Raw genomic sequence first — 24,314 nt, forward strand, 5'->3', positions numbered from 1 at the left:
GTAACTAACTCTGTAAACTCTGTTCATATTATTGTCATTAGAGGGATCCAGAATGGCTTGTCTCGTCATAAAAATTGTCTCCAAAAACAACTTATAATGCGAAAAGATAGAAAGTGTACAGATCTTGTCAGAAAAACTTCCAGTCCAACAATACAGAATGAAACATTCTTCAAAATTGTCATGTTGACCAGTAGTAGCCAAAATATGTAAAGGTTATTGTTTATATTGAACTTCTGGCAGTGATAGACCTACTTCTCTTTCATGTATTCACTCTTTCCCTCATTATAGTCATCTAAATTCAGTTTGAACCTGACCTCCATTTATTCAGATGGTCATGAGCCATTTCTTGTTCTTTGATTGACTGTTTCGAGTTTGGTGTTATTTTTCGGTATATTCTTATGCTATAATTCCCACAAGAATTTTTTAGACAATATGTTACAAGAAATATTAGGGCTGCACCATACCTCAGGCGGTTACTCGCTGGCTTCCAACCTCGGCAGCCCGGGTTCGATCCCGGGTCTGGTCAAGTGGGATTTGTGGTAGACAAAGTGGCGCTGGGGCAGGTTTTCTCCGAGTACTTCGGTTTCCCCTGCCAATCTTCATTCCACCAACTGTGCCACAATCACCCTCACCTATCATCTGGGGCTGGTACAGTAGGCCAAAAGTGGCTGCAGTACAAGGGACTTAATCCCACCCCACTAGTAATAAAAAAATAATAATACACGAAATCTTGCAGGTTTATAGTTGATTATCTTATTTGCATCGTGGTTATAATAATTAATATTAGAGGACATTTTTAACATTTTTCGAATGAAGCCTTTTTTATTGCAGTGTATTATTAATATAAGATTCTTATAGTTTATAATATTGAAAGTTAAAAGAAAGACCTGTGGGACATAAAATAGCTTTCTTTATTTGAATATATCGAAGAACCTAACAGATCAAAAACGTTTGAAGTTAATTGTTAGTAACGTGAAGAATTATAAATGGAGGAGTTCTGTGTTGGCCACTGCTAGCACTTGTGGATATGCATATTGATTTGATCTGCTATATATTTCTGTGTTTTATCTGGAAGGGCAAGGGATTCACCAGTAAGCGGACGAAGCTGCCGCTCAGGGTCGCAGTTTGCGAGGCGCTCCAATGTAATCGATCCCTGCCCGTAATTAATTCAAGTAACTGTGCAGTGATACCCATAGCCTCGGTCTTGGCTTAGTTCCAGATGGCCTTCTGGTGACAAAATACCTGTTCGGTCGTTACCTTCTAAAATATTTGCTTTGAAGTAGGGTTATTATTTGTCTGCCAAAGAAGGCGCCATCACTGACCGTAGTTGATTAAAATACCAGTCGCAAGATAATATTCTGGCATTTGGACGAAAGGGCCGCATACAGACAGAGAGGTGACAGTTGAAAGTTGACACGGGAAGGACCATGATGTAACAAAGGCGCGTGTGTTAACGAAGCATGGGCCTTCATTTCATAATAGAGAAAGATTTGCTATTTAAACATTCGTTTTATACTCATAATACCGTATGGGTGAGTTGTTTAATGAAATATCGACCTTCAGATTCTAACAATAATACCGGTGCAACCTCTCCACGCGTTTTGCAGATCACGACCTTCCCTTTGTTATTAGGCCGCAACACGTGTAACCCTCAGGGACAGGATTTCATTTCTACCCCGAGTTAAGCCCAGTAGTCAATTCATTGAACCCAAATGTCACTGCAACTTTTCAAATCGAGGAAGAAACAAACCACGAAAACGACGGACGAGAAAGATGATTTGGTATATGAGAGCGTTTTGAGAACTTACAACATTTACCATTAATCCGTCGTATTGCTTAATACAGTGGTTCCCGAACTGGGTGGCACGCAACAAGGGAACAAGAACTTCAGCTTATTATTATACCATCTAATTCAGAATTTGTAGAAGTCTGTAACAATAACGCTGGAGAACAGGTTTCTTTCCCAGTCCCTCGTAATATCAAGCTCGCTATGTCATACCCAATATTAATTCAATTCAATTCATGTTTATTTACGTGCAATAACTCAACAGCACAGTGGCCAATTACAAAGTTAGCACGAGTATATACAGAAAATAATTAAAACAAAATACAAGTATGACAAATAAATCTGTGAACATAAATCTAAAGAAGACTGAACTATATACATACATTTATGAAATATTACTAATGTTGCTAATACTGTTAGTAACTAAATACTAAGATAAGACACCTGTGAGTGATAGCATAAAATTAATAACAAGTCAATAAATTAAAACCAATTACATAAGAAAAATTAAAGTTAGCCGAGGTACACACATTTGTAGTGAAGTAAAACACTAATCAAGTAACACCGTAAAAGGTTCGGTACATAATAAAGACATCAGGACAAAAGCAAATTCGGTATTTTCGAAACATAGCGCACAAAACAGCAAATCACGCTTAACTCCGTAGTAGTACGATGGCAGGAGTTTCAATAGAAATAGCACGTGCAACAATCAAATTCAAAGACTGCCTAATCGTAAGACATACTTTAAAATCACATTTAACTGATTTTTTAAATTAATTTTATAAAGTAAATAAATATTAGTTCATAGTTCAGATTCGGAGATTTCCGAAACTCTTACTCCCACCACCATGAATTATACACACATGAGATGCCATAAATAACCCTGGATGCATTAGGCACCATCACAGCGGAACCAGCTGAAAGGGAGCTGGTATCTACGCATAACAAGTCACAACATACATAACACCTTTTATCAAGCGTGGGTATTGCATACATAGCATGTTACTGAAAGTTCTTCCTTTTGCACTGAATTTTCACAGAAAGAAAACAGCTAATAAACTAGATTAGACTGATCGAAATTTAATTTAGATGACTTATATAGCAAACCAAAATGCCTTGTATCAGAGGCTGATTCAGAGTCAAAGTTTTGTTACGCCCGACTATCAGTCGGTCAGTCTAGCTTGGTGTCAAGCGCCCATCTGGGGCTCAAGACAAGACTTTTATTACTGTCAGACATGTTGCTGGTTTGATTATGTGGGGCGGTCTCTCTGACGGGAGGACAGGTCTTTCGTTTACAGTTGCTGCTCAAGTCACATTGCGACTGACGGTCAGTCAGTAAGTCTTGAGGCTCATGACCAGATATTTGTTACTGTTTGACAGTTACGGTCTTGTTTTTGTGGGGCGCCCTCTCTGACGAGAGGACAGGTCTATCTTTTGTATATGATGCTGGCCATTGCCAGTGCAGTCTTTCTTGGGTCCAAGTCCCTTGGGACTCGCGACCATATTTTATTGTCTCAGATTTGAGACTTCCCTTTCCGTCGCTTCCTACAACTCGCAGGGCCACGGTGGAAGTATTCGACCGCGCCTTCACATGGGTTTCTCACAATAACTGCTCTCGAATTAGCTCTCGTTATGTAGCCTCGGGCCCAACCCCACAGAAAACACCGCTTCCAACAATTCTTCTATTATCACGTGTGCACATCCCTTGCTAAGGAAATATGTTTACCGAGCCATTGCCTAGGAATGGCCGTCCCTTCTGGTTTTGCTGTCCCGTTTTTCAGCAAACGTGCCACAATATAAACGAAATTAATCATTTTAAAATATTCTAACGTGTTATATGTCGTCCATCGCTGAGCAACGAAAACAATGGAAAGTATTCATGAATAAAAATATGTCCCCGATATCATAAATCAAACGAGGACCAATACGAAATAGCTGCAATTTTAAGAGAATTAGTAAGGGAAATAACTAAAACATTTCGAATTCTTGATCCAAGACGGGCAGCATGTAGTTTAAGATGGGGAAAGACGGTGTGGCCATCATATCGTGCATTTCTTGAAAATTTTACAAAAAACTAAGAACATGGAATGGGACAAATTAAAGAAAAATGTTTTCTGAAGGACTTGGTTTAATGATAGATATACTACATGATATTTCTATTTTGTCAGATTTTTTTTTGTAATCAAGAGCACGAAGTACCTTTACAACTGGCAAATTAATTAGAAGAGCTTAGAATTAGCTTACCAATAGTTAAAAGAGTATTCAGGCAATCATGAAAATCAGATGGCTTACACGATGTAAGCAGATGTCATTTAAAGCATGTGTTTTATAGCAAACACTGTCTAAGGAAAATTTTCAAGTGGAGGATTGATAAAAAAACATCAAAGTAAATAGAGGAACAGTATTATTAAATTCTATATGTATATTACGAAGAAAGAACACTATAAGAACATATTAGATGGTTCAGGTATTCAGTATGTATTCAATTTATTAGACTCTGAAACCTGAAACACGAAGGAAATGCTCTCCCGATGAAAGGAATGTGCAATTAAACTGAAATAATTTTGTAAAATTATAAAGTTTGATATTAATATCAACGATTCCACGAGTGTCGAAAATGAACTTCATCGTAATGGAGAAACTTCTAAACCAATAAAAATAGCCCAGACAATAAAGAAAACAGCACCCATCAGTTCAGCCAAAGCCAAGGGGGGCATATTCTCTGTTGAACAATCTATGTACAGATAAGCGGGCGCCTCTCTCCGTTAAATATATTAGTGACTTCACGACGATAGATTTAATTTGCCAGCCAATTGACTCCTTGGATTCTCAACCACACGGGACAACATGATTATGGAAAATGCCATTGCGTGCATGAAGCGAGAGTTCGGCTGCGAAGCGAAAAAATGCATTAAAACATGGAAATTCAATGAAAGTTGTCTGAAAATAAGAATTAAAGTTACAAATAAAGGGCGATTTCTCTTTTTCGATTGACAAATCTTTTTCCCTTCCAAATACGCTGTGAACCGTACGGTGAAAAATCAACAGCTCGCCGCTGGTGTTGGGTCCCATTCCGGGCCAAAGGGGAATTTCAGTAGCTAAGAACAATACCACAGATGACATTAAAATCGTCAAGAAGTTTTCCGAGTAACAACAACGGTTTTGAATAGTTCTGTATTCTGGAATATAACTCAGTGTAGTCCAATTTCTTTATTAAAACGTCGCAACACAACTATATTGAGGTCAGTGCCTAGTTTGGCTCTGCTACATGTTTCGGCTACCAAAAGCCATCCTCAGACAAATACATGGCCAACATATATACACCACTGAACTGTCGTGCTAGTAACATTGGATACAATAATATTAATTATATTAAAATACTTTGCGTAAAATTACAATAAATTATATTATATAAAACGAAAGTTATAGTATAAAACAAGATTAAAATTCTTCAAGTGATGCTTTACATCATCGACTCAGTCGTTGGTTTTTGTGATTTCGTTGTATTCCCACGGACAAATTGGAGTATTTTATATTTTGTGTATATATAATAAACTGTTTTGGATGCTCGTGATGTAGATGTAGTAATATTAATGTTAAGCTGAAAATAATATGAGAATAATAGTATTAAATGTTGTTATAATTAACAATTGATTTTGGTATTGAAGATACAGTGTATTATTTACTTACTATTTAATCGGTGCCTCATCTTACAAAGTACTGTCCGTTCTGTAGGTAATGTAGTCCGTTGAAAGTCAACCGACGTTTCGGAGGAATATATCAACTCCGTATTCAGAGTCAAAGAATAAGTGAGGCAAGAAACCAGCGTGAAGCAGTGTTTGCATGATGTACTGCTTGCTTCCTGCTTCACCCTGGTTTTCTGTTTAGCTTATTCAACCCTGGAGATGGAGCTGGCATGTTCCACTGAAGCGTCGGTTAACTTTTGGCGGACTACACGGCGTTATGTCCCAGAAGAGAAGACTCTTCGTAACAACCGCTGCGAGAACCTCAAATTCTACAAAAAAAAAAAAAAAGGCTTGTCAGTGTTTTCGTCTAACACGAGACACATGGGCAGACACGAAAATTTAACACGTAATATGCAGTGCAATTTATCAGGCTTCGTGGTTCGCATGTGGCCCACGGGCTGTAATTTGAATAGCTCTGCCTCTAGTGGGAGACGAAGTTTTACATCCACTCAAAGTAACGTGTAAAATTGTATTTTTGAAAGACATGAGGATGTAAAGGTAAAGTTAATCCTGGACACAATTAAATACCACTTCATGAAGATGCATGGGGAAGTGAAGGTATAGCTCCACTGTTCTTGACCTCAGCACTAGATAGAGGCAAGTCGCCAGCTTCACGCCCTGTCGCTTTTCCCGTGGGAAAGAGCCCCCGGTTCTCATTCTATAGATGGGTGGGTCCCAGAGCCGGTCTGAACGTTACGGAGAAATAAAAATTCGCTTGCTCCTGCCGATAATCGAACCCAAATTCTTCGGACGTCCAACATAGCTAAGTTGCTATACCGACTGAGCGTTCCCGGCTCCTACGTAAAGAAGTACTCATAAATATGAGGTGGTGACAGAGAAGATGTACCTTCCAGGCAAGTGCTGGGATGTTGCCTTAAAATAGGCCTTGTCCACTTCTATATCCTCAATTTTCCATTTGCATTTATCCTTTCACTAAATGCTGCATCATCTGTGCAGCTGAGACAGCGTCATTCAGTTAATTCAGAAACAGATGAAGAGTAAAATATGGAAGTTAGTGTATGAAAAGGTAAATGCTGTCTCCATACTCCCCTCAGAAAATATGTTTGGGTCAGCTATTAAAGAAGTCGGTATCCTCTTGACATTGAACCTTGCCCTGTATACTTCACACGGCACTAAAGTAGCCTGCTCTCCCCTCTGTACACTGCCTCTGTAATCACTATTTAAACAATTAGCATAATCACAGTTCACTTGTATGTTATATTTTTAGGGCAGTGTGCAATGAATTTTTTTTTCTAGTTGTGACACAGCTGATAGTGTTAGTAACAGATGTGTTCTGTACAGTGGTGGAGGCAGTTTTAAATTACTAAAGTGTTTAATTAGAGATAATATCATGTACTGCTTCACTTACACTTGTTAGTATGGGCATTGTGAGGGGCACCCAGTTTAAACTTTATATTGTACACACTTGTATGAGTTCATGTTTGTAAGTGTTCTATATTGGTAGTTTATCAGTGAAATATGGCTTCAGAAGAGAAACAGAGCATATCATTGTAAGTTGGGCAGCTATTTATTCATGATTCATCAGTTTCTCCTGCTTACTTTGATCATAGTTCAATGTCTTCAATGCAGTGTCCTGGGATAGTTAAATCCAGGAGATTAAAATGACCTTAATATATGGCTTGGAAAAAGGAAATAGGAAATATGTACAGAAATTCGGAGAAAACCCTTTGCAGAAAACAGCTACTTTGTGTACTGATATAGATATATGAGGATGACATTAATAATGATTCTGAGAAAATGGAGTTTGGTAATGTAAAGAGCTAAGGGCTTTCAAATTTCTGATATGTTAATGGTGCTGAAACTTTGGTTCTAATAATATACAAATAATTTAGTTATGTTAAATCTAACCGAATGTTGCAAGTATATGAGTAAAAATTTAATTAAACCTCATTATAAGCATTAATACTGAGAGTATGATGGTTCTCTAAGTTGTAACACTGTGTAGTTTAGGACATAGGTAACAATTTCAAAGGAAACTGCTGCCTCCAGCTTCTATTCTGAGGATGAGGCAGAAGATTCGCCTGAAATGGTGGGATCTACCTACCAAACTACAGAATATCACATCCCAGAAGATTATTCACTGTTGTGAGAACCTGAAATCTGACCCATTAATAATTTTCATTTAATACTGTTAGGGTGATTTAATCAAGGTTGTTGTGGGTGGGGAATGTGGAATACACTGAATATATAAGATGTGCATAAATAACTGAACTAACTGCATGGAACTGAGTCCTTCTTGAAACTCTGCCAGTCGATCAGCTATACAAGAAACTCCCAACAAATATATATAGAACCTCAATGCTGATTACTGTAATATTGTATTTCAGCATCCTGTTGCAGTGATATATTGTTTTACAAGTACTTTCTTCTTTAATTCAATTTTGTTTACAATTACCCCTTAACTTAAAATAACATTAAAATAAAAATTAAACTGCTACATTTTTTGGCCATACTTGGCCATTCTCAGGCAAATATTCATTTATTTTAAATTGCTGCACTGCATTTGTTCTAAAATAAAAATATTCCAATGGTATTCGATTTTCATCGATCACTCATTAAAATACATTTCCTTGAGAACATCATTCTTTATTTTTACTTACACTACCTTCTTCTTCTGGTGTCCATGTTGTTTTTGTGTTGTCTTGTGTAGCTCTATGAATATAGGTGTGACGTAACACGGACACCGCAAGAAGAAGGTGGTGCAAGTAAAGATAAAGTGTGATGTTCTCGAGCAAATATACTTCAGAGATGTAGGTGGAAATGAGAGGAAAATAAAATAGATCTTAGAGAAATAGGTTGTGGAGTATGGTGTGTTTCATTTCTGTCCAGATAAGGTCTAATTGCAGGATTTTGTGAATATGATGATGGGTTCTGGGTTCCATAAATATGGATAATTACTGATGAACTGGATAATTCAACTGCTCAAAAGAAGACTGTGTGCCATGAAATTAGTTAATCTGAAGAGCTGTCTCATCTGGATATAATACTGTATAGTCAGGTGAAAATCAGCCGACGTTTCGGAGGAACATATCGCCTCCATTTTCAGGGTTGAAAAGTAAGTCAAGCAAGAAAGCAGCATAAAGCAGGGAACAGGCACATCTGCATAAGCCAGACAGCATAATTCTTCATAGCTATTTCTGTGAGAATCTCAACTCCAATTTTGTTAATTGCAAAATCTGTGCTCTTTTATTCTTGTGAATGAAGAGGGCAACAGCCAGTATAAGAGTAAAATGCCCGGTTTCCTTTCAGTGCATTCATCAGGTGAAAGGCCATCAAACTTATGAGTTCCTAGGAGTTCTTCACGCTCACAATCCTTCCATAATACAATAACATCCAATACAGAGTAGCACAAATTTTGAACAACAAGCCATCTAGTGTAAACAGATTTAATATATATATATATATAAGGCTGACAACCTTACCGCCATCTTTGAGGCGATTGTCTAGATAGTGTGGGACCCTCAACGTCTCACAACCCTATGAGCCTTTACGGCCTGGTACAGGGATAGCTTTACTTACTTTATATATATATATAACACACACACATATATATATTGTCCTGCGTCTGTTTTCTTGAATCTTGAACCCTCAGCCTCATGATGTGGAAAGAATCGTAACATGATATGACATGAACCACCTAAGAAAAAACATTAATTCAAAATGGTCCTTAAGAGAACCAATATTCTTTATAGTGTTTTGTTTATGTATATTGGTTCACTCAAGGCCCTGGTCCCAATTCTCCCTCACCTATACCAGTAACATTTTTACCACTGGCTTACTTCCTTACTTTAAAGATTGAGGCATCAGGCTCTTCCATAAATTGACAACAGTCCACAAACCTACATGGCACCACATCCCAGAAGACAGTAATCCTCATAATAATCACTATGGTTATCACAAAATTTACATCACTCTACATGTTTTCAATTCATACATACTGTACACATAATGCATAATAATACAATGGATAGTTTAAAGTAGCATCAGGGCTTGAGGTGGGGCGGGATGCGGCGGGATGGCATCCCTGTTCTTTTCTAAATGGCTTAAAAGCATCCCGTTACTTTACAGTCTGCTTTTACCATTTCTCACGGTCTCTTCGCTTGCAGATTTCTTATATTTTTTCTTCTACCCTGAAGATGGAGGCGATACGTTCCTCCGAAACGTCGGTTAACACCACATATACACGGTGCCAAATCCCAGAAGACTGCTTTCTTCATCCCATTACTTGTTTGGCAGTAAATGCAATGTACAATACTTTTTTGTTAAAAAGGGAAAACCATCCCGGTTCTATTTTCATTCCACCTCAAGCACTGAGTAGCACCATATGCCATGTATTGGAAAAATCGTGAAATAACTGTTCGGAAATCAAAGACAGAGAGGTGAATAAAATGTGACAATTGTAGCATTTTGTAAAGATAAAAAAAAAAATTGATGAGACTGTTTCAGGATTGAATCCACAATGAATTCACAAACATGAACCTTGTTGCTTTTCCAACAGCACAGAATTTATTGAATACCTGAATACCTGCTAGCTGCCATCATCAGACTCACTACCACTGAATTAATTGATGAGAAATATTTCAATATTATTGCAGGGTTGGAAGGAAATCTGTAGTATATGGAAGCCTTCCCAATGATTCAACAAACAGTAATCCATCCATTCAGCGTATCTTCTACTGCATTCATGGGAAAGCCAATGGTTGTTGTGTATTGTCTGATTCAGAGCTCCTTGATGGGCCCTTACATGGCAGCACAGCTGCTAGACACAAGCGCAGGGATTCATTAACAGCAACAATTGGTAAGAGACATTCTTTGAATTCCTTATACTTGCTCCAGTAACTCTCATATACCTTTATAGCAGTATCTTGTGAACATGACAAATTTTTGAGGTCTATAACAACAAAAAGTTACTTGACCAACTGAGCAGCTGTTAGCATCTGAAGACGGATTCTGCTGCATGGAGTTCATTAATTTTAGAGATACCCAGTTTAGATATTATCCTGGAATGAGTATCAATACTGAAATTACAGCTTTTGCCACTCCTTGGAGATTGATTTCAGAAAGCAATGATAGTGGTTCATCTGTAACATGCCTAATTCATATTCATGAGTTATTAGGCCAAAATATCATTCCTTGTTCTTCGATGATGAGACAGAAACAGTCTCCAACACATGAATGAATGAATAAATCAATGTATAAGGGGTGGGCCTTCTTGGCTCTTGCACCACGACCACAGTGATCTGTTGTGCCTCCCCTTCTGATTAACCCCTCAACAATCCTGCACTTCCAATGAAGCGCAGGATTTTGTACATGGGGACGTCGAAATAGTCATTTGGTTCCATAAAATATTGACCCAAGTGACATAATCTTGAATAAGCTAAGGCCTCACATTTGCACAGGATATGTATGTGGCTGTTTAGTCTCCAACACATCAGATTTGTCCTTTGAAATGGCATTGCTAAATGCCTCAGAAGAATTTATCACCTTTAAATGATGTGAAAGCTTCAAATCTCATGCATCGCAACTGAAGTTATTGTGGTTTTATTTATCTTTTGCATCTTGTTGTGCATAATATAGAGTAATATTATACTGTACAATCATCAACATAATAAATTTCATAATAAGTAAACAGTGTTACTGTATTGTGACATGTGACAATGTGACATTGTGACATTAACGATCTCTACGGCGTATTCTGTAACGAAACACGTTACAGTATTATCATTCGTTATATTATGTACATTTGCTACATGTTTCGATCCAGCTGGATCATCTTCAGGCAATTTTTCATGAACTATACTATTCATTATTGAATTGTAGTTCTGTATATTTCTAATGTAGATCCACATTAGCAATCATGAATATGAATTTCAATACAATACCTGTGTTTCATTATAATTTGGATATCAGTCTTGCAATGTAAAATGCTGGACCTTGGTTGAAAGTTAAGACTAGAAGTTAAAAAAGTAAAAATTTAAAAATGAATTTGTTTCTATTTTTCAGTGTGGAGTACAAGTCAATGATGTATCGTAGAGTAGATGAGTTTTATGGGAATCTGCATTGTTTCTTTTTTTTTTAATGTATTACTTGGTGGTTTTGAACATGTATGTGAAATTATGTTCTGTTTCCCTATTTTGTGATGGTGGTAAAAAGGGAAACTTAAAAACCAATATAATTTTTCTTAAGGCCTTTCATTTTTACCGTAATGTTATAAAGGATGAATAACTGTAATTAAGTTGTGTTTATTCTTCCAAATTGGAATTCTACATCTCCTGCTTATATTGCAAAATATATAATTAATCATGTCAAGTTATGAGCACAGACAGTAACTTAAGTCACATTATAACAAGTGAAACAAACTGATATTCCACCAGGGAATGTGCTTGAGGGTAAAAGGTAACACACTTGGATATGATTCATAGAATGAAGTGTATTCATTCTTATAAACCGGTATATTTATTTTCATTATACATTATATATACAAATCAGCAATCACCTGTCCTGAACACTTGAAGCTTTTCATTTCGTTTCTTTCTAGTTGGGGAACATTGTCATCAGATAGTTCCCATCACAGTAGATAAAAAGGCACGGTGTAAACTGATTATTGCAAGTATTCTTTGCGTTTTCTTCATGATTGGAGAAGTCATTGGTAAGTCCAAGACATATACGTGAATATTACTTGTACTTTATGTGTTCACATAATTTTTAGGCGTTAGAATCATTACAATGTTAAATATATACAAGCCACATTCAAGCCCCATTAGATTAAGTTCCCCTGTTTTGCCTGAAGGTGGAAAAAGAACAAACTTCTGCAACATTTGCAGTTTTAGTGTAAAAAACAAAGAGTGGATAACGTTCAGAGGTGCACCTTTGTCAAAATCATTCAAAAAATAAGAAAACATCACATGTGTAAAGTGTGTACACTTCATTGGAACATATAATTTAATGTAATATAATATATAGTCGGTATAGCGACTGGTTACGGGCTGGATGACCAAGGGATCGGAGTTCAAGTCACAGTGTGGGCAAGAATTTCCACTTCTCCATGTCATCCAGACTGGCTCTGGGGTCGACCCAACCTCCTATCCAATGGGTACCTGGGGCTGTTTCCCCTGGGGGAAAACGGGAGGGGCGTGAAGCTGATCACTCACCTCCGGCTAGTGTCAAGGTCAAGAAAATGGGGATCTATACATCCACTCCCCCACACACCTTCATGGCATAGTGCTTAATTAGTTAAGCACAAGGGCAACTTTATATATATACATCATTTATGCTACCACTAGTTTGCCCATGTAGATTGGAAGAAAAATTTTTGTTTCCTATGGTAGTTACTACGTTTAACAGCTCTAGGTTCTTGGACTCACAAGCATCATTTTTGTGACCTTCAGAACATCTTATCATGGCTACTATGAAAGCATACTTATTGTTTTTGTCGTCTCAGTAGTTTTCTCATCACACACTAATGGACTTGCACCGTTCTTGAGGAGCAGCCAATTGTGCAGCTACTCAAGAACTTTCCAGCATTTTATGGAACCCGAAGGTTGGTTACCATGTTCACAAGAGCCCACCACTGGTCCCTATCCAGAGCCAGATAAATCCAATCCATCTCATCCCATCCTATTTCTCTAACATCCATTATAATATTGTCCACCAACCTACATCTTGGTCATTTCTACTGGTCTCTTTCCTTCTGGCTTTCCCACTAATATCCTACATACATTCCTCTTCTCCCCCATTCGTGCTACATATCCTGTCCATCTCATCCTCCTACACTTGATCATTCTAATTACACTTGGAGAAGAATACAAGTTATGAAGCTCCTCATATGCAGTTTTCTCCAACCTCCTGTCACTTTATCTCTCTTCGCTCCAAACATTCTCCTCAACACCCTGTTCTCAAACATCCTCAGTCTATGTTCCTGCCTTAATGTCAGAGACCAAGTTTCACACCCACACACAACCACAGGCAAAATTATAGTTTTGTGTATTATAATATTCATGTTTTTAGACAGCAGAAAAGACTGAATGGTAGCAAGCATTACCCGAATTCAATCTCCTCTTAATTTCCTCCTAAATTGTGTTCTCATTTGTTATAGTAATTCCCAAATGTCTGACTGTGCCACATTTTTAAAACATCTGTTAACTATTTAATGTCATGATTTTGTCCTATATTCTGGTGGTGAGACAGCAACCTATGCTTAGTTTTTTCTGTGTTTACTTCTAGATCAACATCCTCACTAGCATCCATTAAAGTTTGTGTGCTTTAATTATGGTATCTATATTACCACCCAGTATATTCACATTATCGGCATAGACCAAAAACTGATGTCTCCCATTTAATTTGAGTCCCACTTGGTTTTTCTGTACCTTTCTAATAAAATATTCTAAAGCAACATTGAAAAAGAGTGGTGATAAAGCATCTCCTTGTTTTAGACCATTCTGAATAGGGAAAATATCAGGCAAATATTTACCAAGGACTTTACTGTACATTTCATTTACACATAATTTAATCAGCTAAACTACTTTCATGGGTACCCCAAACACTGTGAGAATATTGTACAGTACTTCCCTCCTAACTGATTCATAGGCTTTCTTGAAGTTTATGAATAGCTGAGGTACTGTCTCATTGTACTCCTATTTCTTCTCCAGTATCTGACGAATGCAGAAGATCTGATCTGTAGTTGACCTGTTACATCAAAATCCCACTGATGATCCCCATTAATTTCAATTATATATGGACTTAATTTTGAGAGAACATTTTTTATGAAGTTGATAGCAGTGATATCCCATGATAATTACTACAGTCAGTTTTATCACCCTTCTTGTTAACTGGTACAATAATAGACTCCTTCCACTGATCGGGCAATTTTTCCTTATTCCAAATAGAACTAATTAGCATAATGGATCTTAGGATGTAATATTTCACCTCCTGCTTGAATAAGTTCTGCTGGTATTTCATTACTACCTGGCGATTTATAAGTTTTCAACTTTGCAATAGTAAGTTCAACCTCAAAAGGGCTATGATCAGGTACTAACAGCTCAGCTGTATGTATTTCTATCTGCCTAACATCACTGACCCTCTGTACATTCAATAACTGAGAGAAGTAGTTCTTCCACCTATTCAAAACGTTGTGGGAATCTGCAAGCAGATCGCCATTCTCATCCTTCACTAAGTTACTTCTAGATTGATAACCACTCTTAAAGTCATTTATTCCTCTATACAGGTCTCTAATATTCTTGTTCTAACTGTTCATTGCAAGCTCATAAATTTTGCCTTTTGGATATGCCCTCTTGTTAATCCTAAAATGCCTGCTGGTTTCACGACTTGTTCAGATTATCACCATTTATTTCGCTTGGATCCTGTAACCACTTGAATTTGGCTTGCTTCCTTTGGTCTAATAATTTTGATCATCCTTCATTGAACCATGGCTTATGCTTTTTCAATTCATAGTAACCTAGGCTGTCTTTGGCAGAAATTTTTATATTCTCTGTAATAGTTTCCCAAACTCTACTAATATCCAGCTCTGTGTCCAAGTTTTCCAAATCTGCAAACCTGTTTGAGATCTCAACACGATACTGCTCTTTTACCCTCTACCTCGTTTAATTTTGTCAGATTGAACCTCTCCATCTGAAATTTATGCGTTTGCTTACTCACTGACAGTTTTTCCCTAACCTTTGCCACCACCAGATAGTGGTCAGTATCACAATCTGCTGCCCTGAATGATTGGATATCAAGTATACTTGAATGGTGTCTCCTGTCTATCAAAATATGGTCAGTTTGGTTGTGTGTCTTCCCATCATGAGATATCAAGTAGATTTTTTAATGTTGCACTGTGGGAACATTGTACTTTTGACAGTATGATTTTTGGATGTGCCAAAGTTTACTACTCTAACTTCATTATCATAACTAATTTCATGTAAATTCTCATTCCCAAATGTTGGTTTGAAAATGTCTTCCCCACCTACTCTAGCACTGAAATCTCCTAACAAATTTTTCATATGGTAGTTTTCTTATAGGAGAAAAAATTAAATTATAATTGAACTTAAGCATATGACAGTAAAATGAATAAGTTTTTCTGAGTTTTCCTTCCTGAAAAAGGAACTTTCCTGTTTTCACTCATCATTATCATTTTGTAAGATACAAAGTCTGATGAGCATTGTAAATTACACATATAATTGTAGTTTAACTAGATAGGCGTGAATTTTCCTTTTTGCCTTCCTCAATTACTGTCAACTCTGTCCCATGCAGGAGGCTACCTATCATCAAGCCTTGCCATCGCAACAGACGCAGCGCACTTACTCACTGATTTTGCAAGCTTTATGATATCACTGTTTGCTCTGTGGGTTGCTTCACGGCCAGCAACACGTATGATGAGTTTTGGTTGGCATCGAGCAGAGGTGCTTGGAGCACTCACTTCTGTCCTCATGATATGGGTAGTCACTGGCATTCTGGTCTACCTTGCAGTACAGAGAGTTATCACCAAAGATTTTGAAATTGAGAGTACTTCAATGCTCATCACCTCTGGTATTGGAGTTGTGGTAAATCTGGTGTAAGTTTTATAATCTTTACTGTCTCATAAATTTTATAGAGCAAGTACACTGATAATGAAAACAATGATCTTCAAGTTATACAGTTGACTGTATAAGTGGCTTATGATTGTTCTCTCTCTCGCTGTCTCTGTCTCTCTCACTTTATTTACACACTTTTCCCATGTCATTATCTCAAATTTTTCTTTTATTTCACTGTTTTTTAAGGAATGTTGTCTTAAATAATACCTTACACTAAATTAAATTTTACGATTCCTTCAAAAATATGGCTGGCTATAGAATATGTGATTTGGTTTCAATATGCCAAAAGGATACCAGAAACCTTTCTCCTGACCATCACATATAGATGGTTTTGCTGTCTTTGGGCTTCCTGCACAATATGTATTTGAGCTAAGGGTGGCTAACCAAATGTTGTAAATTAGAGCTTAGGATGTATTTGTTTCATATAGGGAACGTGTGGGTTCAAATTATGGTCAGGAAATCCATTATTTTGAGGTTTCCCACAATTCTTCTGAGTTGTCTTATGGTAATGTGATGATGGTACATACGTTAAAATAGACCATAGCCATTTCCTACTACATACTTTCCAACTCACAGTTCATAATAGTTTTCTAATTTATCATTCTGAGTTATGTAACAACAGCGGTATAATGCCATTAAATAAATGTGTCCAAGTGTAATGGCAATTACGAGTATTTGTCTTCTTCTACTGTTGAGGTATAAGAAAGCGAATTTTAAATGTAATTTTACTTTTGGATACTCCGAGAATATACACCCTTAAAAATAAGAAGAGTATGAAAAAGTGATATGGAGAACATTAACATAGAAGTTACTCAACCTATGGAAACTATGAAAACTTTGACAGTTAAATTAGTGGATTGTATGTTGGATAGTTAGGGTTAGCCACTGGTTCTGGTACCCACCTAATGGGTACTGGATCTTTTCTTTTTTTTTTTTCCTTCCCCCCCCCACCTTGTGCCTTGTACTGCGGCCACTTCTGGGCTATTGTAACAGCCCCAGATGATAGGTGAGGATGATTGTGGAGCAATTGGTGGAATGAAGATTGACAGTGGAAACCGAAGTACTCTGAAAAAACCTGCCCCAGCGACACTTTGTCCACCACAAATCCCACTTGACCAGACCTGGGATCGAACCTGGGCCGCTGCAGTGGGAATTAGGATCTCTTTACTCTGAAGTAAGAGGTCAATGTGGGAAGCTGATTACTCATCTCCATCTTAAGTATAGATCTAGAATATGTCAGACACTTCCATCGGTACATCTTCGTGATGTGATGTTTAAACACGGGACACCTTTAGTTTATGTAATATATGGAGAGAATTACATAATAACAGTGATAGTATTTTACCATATTTACTTTTATAATTGTCAAGAATTTTGCCCATTAAAAACAAGTGATCACATATGAATAAATGAAGTCTGTTGATAATGGAATTTTATATTTCCTTTATTTAAATAACACATATCATACTTTAACCTATGTTATGTATCAGTAATTATTATGTTCATCATCATCAGAATTACACTTTCCCTACCTTTATGAAACATGAGATATTTATTTTGAAAGATTTTAAATGAACTAATTATAAGGCTATAATTTTGAAATTATGAGAAATTAATAAATTTGGCATGTGAAGATTCCCTCTTAAGACTTTTTCTTCTGGCCTTTACTTTCAGGATGGGCCTAACCCTTCATCAGCATGGACATTCTCATAGTGGGTCCCAGAACCATATAGAGGGTCAGGTAGAAAACCCTAGTCCCCGGCACAATATCAATGTCAGAGCTGCTTTCATCCATGTTTTGGGAGATTTCATCCAGAGCTTTGGAGTCTTTGTAGCTGCTCTGGTAATATTTTTCGAGGTATGAAGTTCATATAGTTTCATTCTATGAATCTTACAGTCTCAACCTGACTAAAAGTAACAAGCAGCTCAAGCTGATATGAATAAAATATTGTTAAATCAATGTCTTTCAGTTCCACAATGCAATTGCATATGGCAAGTTTAACAAGAAGTTTACTTACGACACAACTAGAACTTTATGCTGTTGCAAACCTTATGCAGGGCTCCAAAAATTGTTCACCAAATTGCAAGAGGTGATTTAATCTGAGTTTATTTATGTTCTATAAATTCAAGTACAGATTGACACCATAGAATATGCAACAAGTCAAGTACAAATACATAATATCTGTACAATAATAGTACTGCTTGAAAAGGTAATAATATTATAATACAGTATTACTATTATCATGCTAATTGGATACCTAGAGCACAGTCTGCAAATAAACAAAATGATACAGTAACATGCTTAGGAATACATTTGAGCTTAGAATTGATATCAACTACTTTGAAAAGCTCATCTTGTGAAGCGAATAGCATCTACAGTACAATTATTGTTTGAAAAAAAGACAAACTCTCCCCTTGTACTGGGCTGGCCATCTAACACATCAGTTCTTAATGACCCTCTTGTAACAGACACCTCTATTGAGACTACTGCTGTCCAAAGTAAGAATACTCATATGTTGGTATCATGTAATGATAATTGGTCTAATAGGACTTCAAAGAGAATTAAGAAACATCCTAGGACAACGACAAACGGTTTTTTGTGGCAAATATAAATTTTAAAGTCAGTAACGATCCATTTAGTCCACCCCAATCAAACTTAATGAGAAGTAAAATGAATAATAATATTAGCTTAAATAAGACAAATCAAGATCATATAAAAAGAAATGCCTCCAAAAAAATTTCTGGTCCATTGATTTACCATCAGAATATCAGAGGAATAAACAATGAAACTGAAGAATTACTTAGCCAATGGGAATCTAAATTACCCCATGTGCTCTGCTTCACAGAACACCACCTAACTAAGCCTGAAATTACACATATAGTCATAAAATGTTATAACTTAGGATCTTATTTTTGTCATAAATCCAGAAAGAATGGCGGTGTAAGTATTTTTGTCCATCAGAACTTACAGTTTACACCTATTGATCTGGATGAATTTTGTGTTGTCCAGGAAGTTGATGTTTGTGCATTAAAGCTACATAATTTTTCTTCTAATATCTATATTTTAACTGTATATAGATCTCCAACAGGAAATTTTTTATACTTTTTAAATAATATAGAATCCATTCTTACACGAATATACATAAATTCGTCAAATATTATTATATGTGGAGATATAAGTGTTAATTATTTAGATGTTGGCAATACTAAAAAACAAAAATTGGATTATCTGTTAGCTTCATACAATTTATGTAGTATTGTCAAATTTCCCACTAGAGTTAACAATTTTTCACAGCTATTCACAGTTTTTTTATTGATGAACATAGAAATGAAATTTATTCAATAAATTCATTGTCAAATGGATTATCAGACCACGATGCTCAGATTCTTACATTGAATAATCTTAAATTCCTGAATTCACCTAATTATACTCTTAGCACAAGAGACATAAATGAATATACTAAATTAGAATTCAAGCTAAATTGTGAAATTTGGGCTGATGTATTTACTATAGAGGATGATGTGAATCTAATAAATAATTTTCCTAATACCTATTTAATAATATTTAGTCATAGTTTTCCTTATAAAAACATTTCTCTAAACACAAAAAATAAAACCTGGTTAACAGCTGGAATCAAAACATCATGTGCACATAAAAGAGAATTGTATGTGCTTAGCAGAAACACTGACAATCCTGAATTAGTAAGATACTACAAGAAATGTTGTAAAATTTTATCTGATATCATAAAGTTAGCAAAGAATCATTGTTATAGCAGGCTTATTATAAATTCTAAAAATAAAATTGAAACTACTTGGGGTATCATTAGACCTATAACTGATACCAAGTCAAGCAAAAATATAATATTATATTTAATTTACATATTTATTATATATATATAATTTATTATATTTAATTTAATCATATAATAAACCACAAACTATGGCCAATATTTTTAATAATTATTTTATAATGCCACCAAATCAAATGCAATCTAACAAACCTACTAATGCGGCCAGCGCATAAGGCTGACAACCTTACCGCCATCTTTGACCCGATTGTCTAGATAATGTGGGACCCTCAACGTCTCACAACCCTATGGGCCTTCACGGCCTGTTACGTGGGATAGCTTTACTTTTTTTTTACTTACTTACAGTGAACTAACTGTTTGGTGTTGTGTTGCAGCCCTCTTGGGTTCTAGTGGATCCAATTTGTACCTTCCTCTTCTCAGTTTTGGTGCTGATGACAACCTTTGCAATCATCAAGGACACAATGCTGGTGCTAATGGAAGGTAAACACTAGTTATCATTTTTAAAGTGGCCATTGTGGCCATTATACAGCAAATTATATCTATGATGTAACAAAACATTCTCTTGACCATATCACAGATGTCTGAATATTGTTTTCCATTTCAGAGAGTTTCCATTTATCACAGGTACTTTTAAATTGAATCAAATGTGCATAATAAACTCATAGTACACATGAGTACCTCATTGTTCTTCTTCCTCCTCCTCTCCCCCCTTTCTTCTTCTTCTTCTTTTAGTTTCTAGGATTATGTACATGACTTATTTCCCCAAATTATTTCCAATGTATGAGAGGAATAAACTGCTTCTTTCCTATTTCTGTGGTCAATTCATAAAACAAGTTTCTTTGAGTAGGAGCATGGGAAGGAGTACCTTAAAGTCTCAATGGTTGCCACATTTTCAGCTAGTGCTTAAATTATGTCATCCGCTTCATGAGTTGGTTTCTATGTACCAGAAATGACTGCCAGTTTAGATGAGTGTCCATTTCAGGCAACAGACTTCGTGGGTTTTTGAGCAGCTTCATATTAAGTCCAAGGACCAACATTCACATGAATGCTGGGTGGTAGTGATGGACCAGAGTAGAATGAACAGAAAACAATAAGTATTTGAGTAAAATTTTCTGTTGAATTCTTGCTCTTACCTTCTGTATATACATTGAACAGTTCCTGTTTGTTAGATATACACTTGTGGTTTTCACTGTACGTGCCTGGGTCTGGAGAAATTATCCAACAAGTTCATGTTTTGCGTTTAATCCATATTCCAGTTTTGACAAGACATAATTTAATATCAGTGATTTTCTGTGTACATCATGGCTTGGTATGAACTTACACATTGAATGGTTCTCTTTCAAATGCCATTGCCAACTCCTGAATGAATCTTTAGATTTCAACATATTGAAAGTATATTAAAGAAGACCCTGTAATTTGTGTCGAAGCCTTCCTTGATTCAGGTGCCACCAGTACAACCAGGACTTTCATACAAATAAATTATGAATAATTCTATGACAGAATTAATATAAAGGATCCAGGATACCTGGAAGTTCCAACAGCCCAAATTAGACCATTCATGAAGTAAACATTGATTGTATTTTTATTTTTGACCTCTTATTTATTTTATTGGATTGTGAACAAAATTCATGACCAGTAAAGGCACAAGAAATATACAGGTTTTAGCTGAAAATTTTCGCACATTTAAATTTTCTTTACTTGAGAAGTATGATTGTATTGTTGCATACCAAATAAACAAACAACAAAAAACAAACTCTGTTGCCTGTAGTCCACAAGCGAACTGTACTGACCAAGCGACTGCCGCTTGTCGGCGAAGTTAGGGTCAACTTTAGCGAATAGGGAGTGTCATGTGGTCAGCACAATGGTTCCCCATGGCCATTAATTTCGGTTTCCTAGACCGGAGTCGCTATTTCCTTGAAATAGCTCCTCAGTTATCCTCATGAGGCTGAGTGGACTACATTCCAGACCCACTACTTCTCAGAAAATCTAGTAGCGCCGGGAATCGAATCCGGGACCTCTGGACCTGTAGCCAGGAACTCTGACCACTAGACCACAGAGGCAGTCTTACATGAGATTTAAATTTTAGATGATGGCTCTCCCTGATAAAACACTATATTTTGTATATTTTATGGGTGTCTCGAGCTTCGATTATCTAAATAGCCATTGGCCCCTTCTGGTGTCTGGAATTCTGTATGAACACTTCTGATATGAGTAGAAAAATTCTGTTTTCTCAGGATTATGTCATTTGTATTCCTAGATTGCTTCCCGTATTTATTGGCTCACTAATTGCATATGATTTAAGGTCTGCCTAAAGGGATGGACTTCACCCAAGTAATGAACACTTTCCTGAATATAGAAGGAGTTGTTAGAGTGCACAACTTGAGGATCTGGGCCCTGAGTATGGACAAAACAGCAATTTCAGCCCATCTTGCTATATGTAAGTATGTTTCTTTGAATTTTAGGCAAACTATAATTAACAGATAGTCATATGTTTTGGTTCAGTGTACCCATATGGCCTTATGTCAATTTAAATTGTTTAACATAAATGTTTCAAAATTCTCATAAGCCTTTCCTGTAAGAGTACTAGATTCACTGCCAAGAAATAAACTAATTTGGCTCTCATCCAACATCATTTTACAGACATTAAAGTAAGTAAAGTAACATGAATTGGCAGATATCTTGTCTATAAAAATGTACTAGTGATTAACTGATGTAGAAATATGTATCTATTCATTCTATCTATTCTATAGTTTATTACAAACTTCATATAAAATATACACTGAATTTCTTGCTGCTTATTAACTGCATTAACTGATTTTATTAACTTCAGATACATCAATTAAATGATGAATTTCAAATTTAATGAAATAAATTTATCAGTCAATGTCCCTATTTATTACATTCTCTTTAACACATTTTGTAAATTATGTTTGACTATAAAGTTGTGTTTGTAGAGGCAGAAATCTCTGTTCTGTGTATTAAACTGTCTGTGTTTCTGTATGTCTACGGAGACAAAGGAAGTCATGCCTGAAAGAGATCTACCTACTCCAAACAACAATTAGATTTTGGTAAGAATGATTGCTGCTGGATGGGGAGTACAGTTTAGTATGGACTGAACAACTGTGAAAGCCTGTAAGCCTTAAGTCTCTGTGGTTAGATCTGGTTGAATTTAAAACCTAGGAGTTTGTGAGATAATTCTACTCCAAGACTAGCAAATTCTCTTGAGCAAATTTGATATATGGAAAAAGAACTGGGTTGAAAAATTAATGATATTCTGCTTTCTTGCATGTTGATCCAGCTCCTGGAGCAATTCCCCAGAGAGTCCTCCAACAGGCCTCACATGATATTCGATCTCAGTTTCACTTCTATGAGATGACACTGCAGATAGAACAATTTGACCGTGACATGGAAGACTGCGCCCAGTGCAAGTGTCCGGATTCATAGCACATTTTGTTTCATGGTAACAGGATTACAGAATGTAGGAAGCGGGTGTCTGAAATTCTGGAAGATATTTCTTAAAACTTTCAGACCTCCTAACTGTTTCATTATTCATTGAATGTCAATGAAAACATTTACCACATCTGAAACAGCAGACACTTAAAATAAGCATGTGGGTTATGTCAGTATTTTATTTAATTTTGTGCTTTCAACAGTGATCATTTTATCTGTATTCAGCATCTAGGATAAAGAAGAAGGATACTACTATCATTCCATGTTCGTATGTCTCACAAGACCTATCTTCGAAGAGGTTTCCTCTGATTGTAATGCATAAAATTTTGTATAAAGTATATTTCCTTTGTTTTTAAGTAAATGTTTATGATTTTTGGGATAAGAACTCTTTAGTATTTGCCTCATGCTTCCATTTTAGAGTATTTTTCAGAAAGGTAAAATGTAAAGCTATCCCTGTAACAGGCCATGGAGGTCCATAGGTTCGTGAGATGTCGAGGAGCCCACATTTTCTACACCATTGGCTCACAGATTGCTGTGTGTTTGTCAGCCTTACCTGCTGGCCGCCCTTTACTTCCAGGAAGATTCCTGGTGCTCATTTCTGTTAGAGGCTGAGTCGGTTCCAGGACTATAGTGCAGCTGGAATGATTAGGTCAACAGAAAAATCCACTGGCCTCAATGAGAATCAAACCTGAGACCTTCCAATCTGTAGCATACTGTCTCAGCCAACTATGCTACCTCATGCCCCCAAGTACTTTACATGTCAAATAATTAAAAAAAACGAATTAAACACATCTGTAGCCTTCATTAGGCCACTTGAGGCTGAATAAAATTCTTGAACAAAATATCGTATTTAGTATTTCAGACAAAGCTTATTCATAGTGAATAAAATTAATATTTAACAACAAGTTTTGGGAAGAACTGGTCTCATACTTTC

General features: G+C 36.3%; 1 protein-coding gene across 1 annotated transcript; it reads left to right on the top strand.

Moving 5' to 3' along the window:
• Positions 1-6,717: 6,717 nt before the first annotated feature.
• On the top strand, positions 6,718-23,885 carry LOC111864650 (zinc transporter 2). Its single transcript, XM_033751516.1, has 8 exons — positions 6,718-7,043; positions 10,149-10,351; positions 12,092-12,202; positions 15,802-16,102; positions 17,796-17,979; positions 20,305-20,410; positions 22,233-22,367; positions 23,229-23,885. The coding sequence occupies exons 1-8, from the start codon at positions 7,012-7,014 to the stop codon at positions 23,372-23,374; spliced, it is 1,218 nt and encodes a 405-aa protein (XP_033607407.1). The 5' UTR covers positions 6,718-7,011; the 3' UTR covers positions 23,375-23,885.
• Positions 23,886-24,314: the final 429 nt, after the last annotated feature.

The sequence above is a fragment of the Cryptotermes secundus genome, unplaced genomic scaffold (genome assembly GCF_002891405.2).
Source record: "Cryptotermes secundus unplaced genomic scaffold, Csec_1.0 scaffold186, whole genome shotgun sequence".
NCBI lineage: Eukaryota > Metazoa > Arthropoda > Insecta > Blattodea > Kalotermitidae > Cryptotermes > Cryptotermes secundus.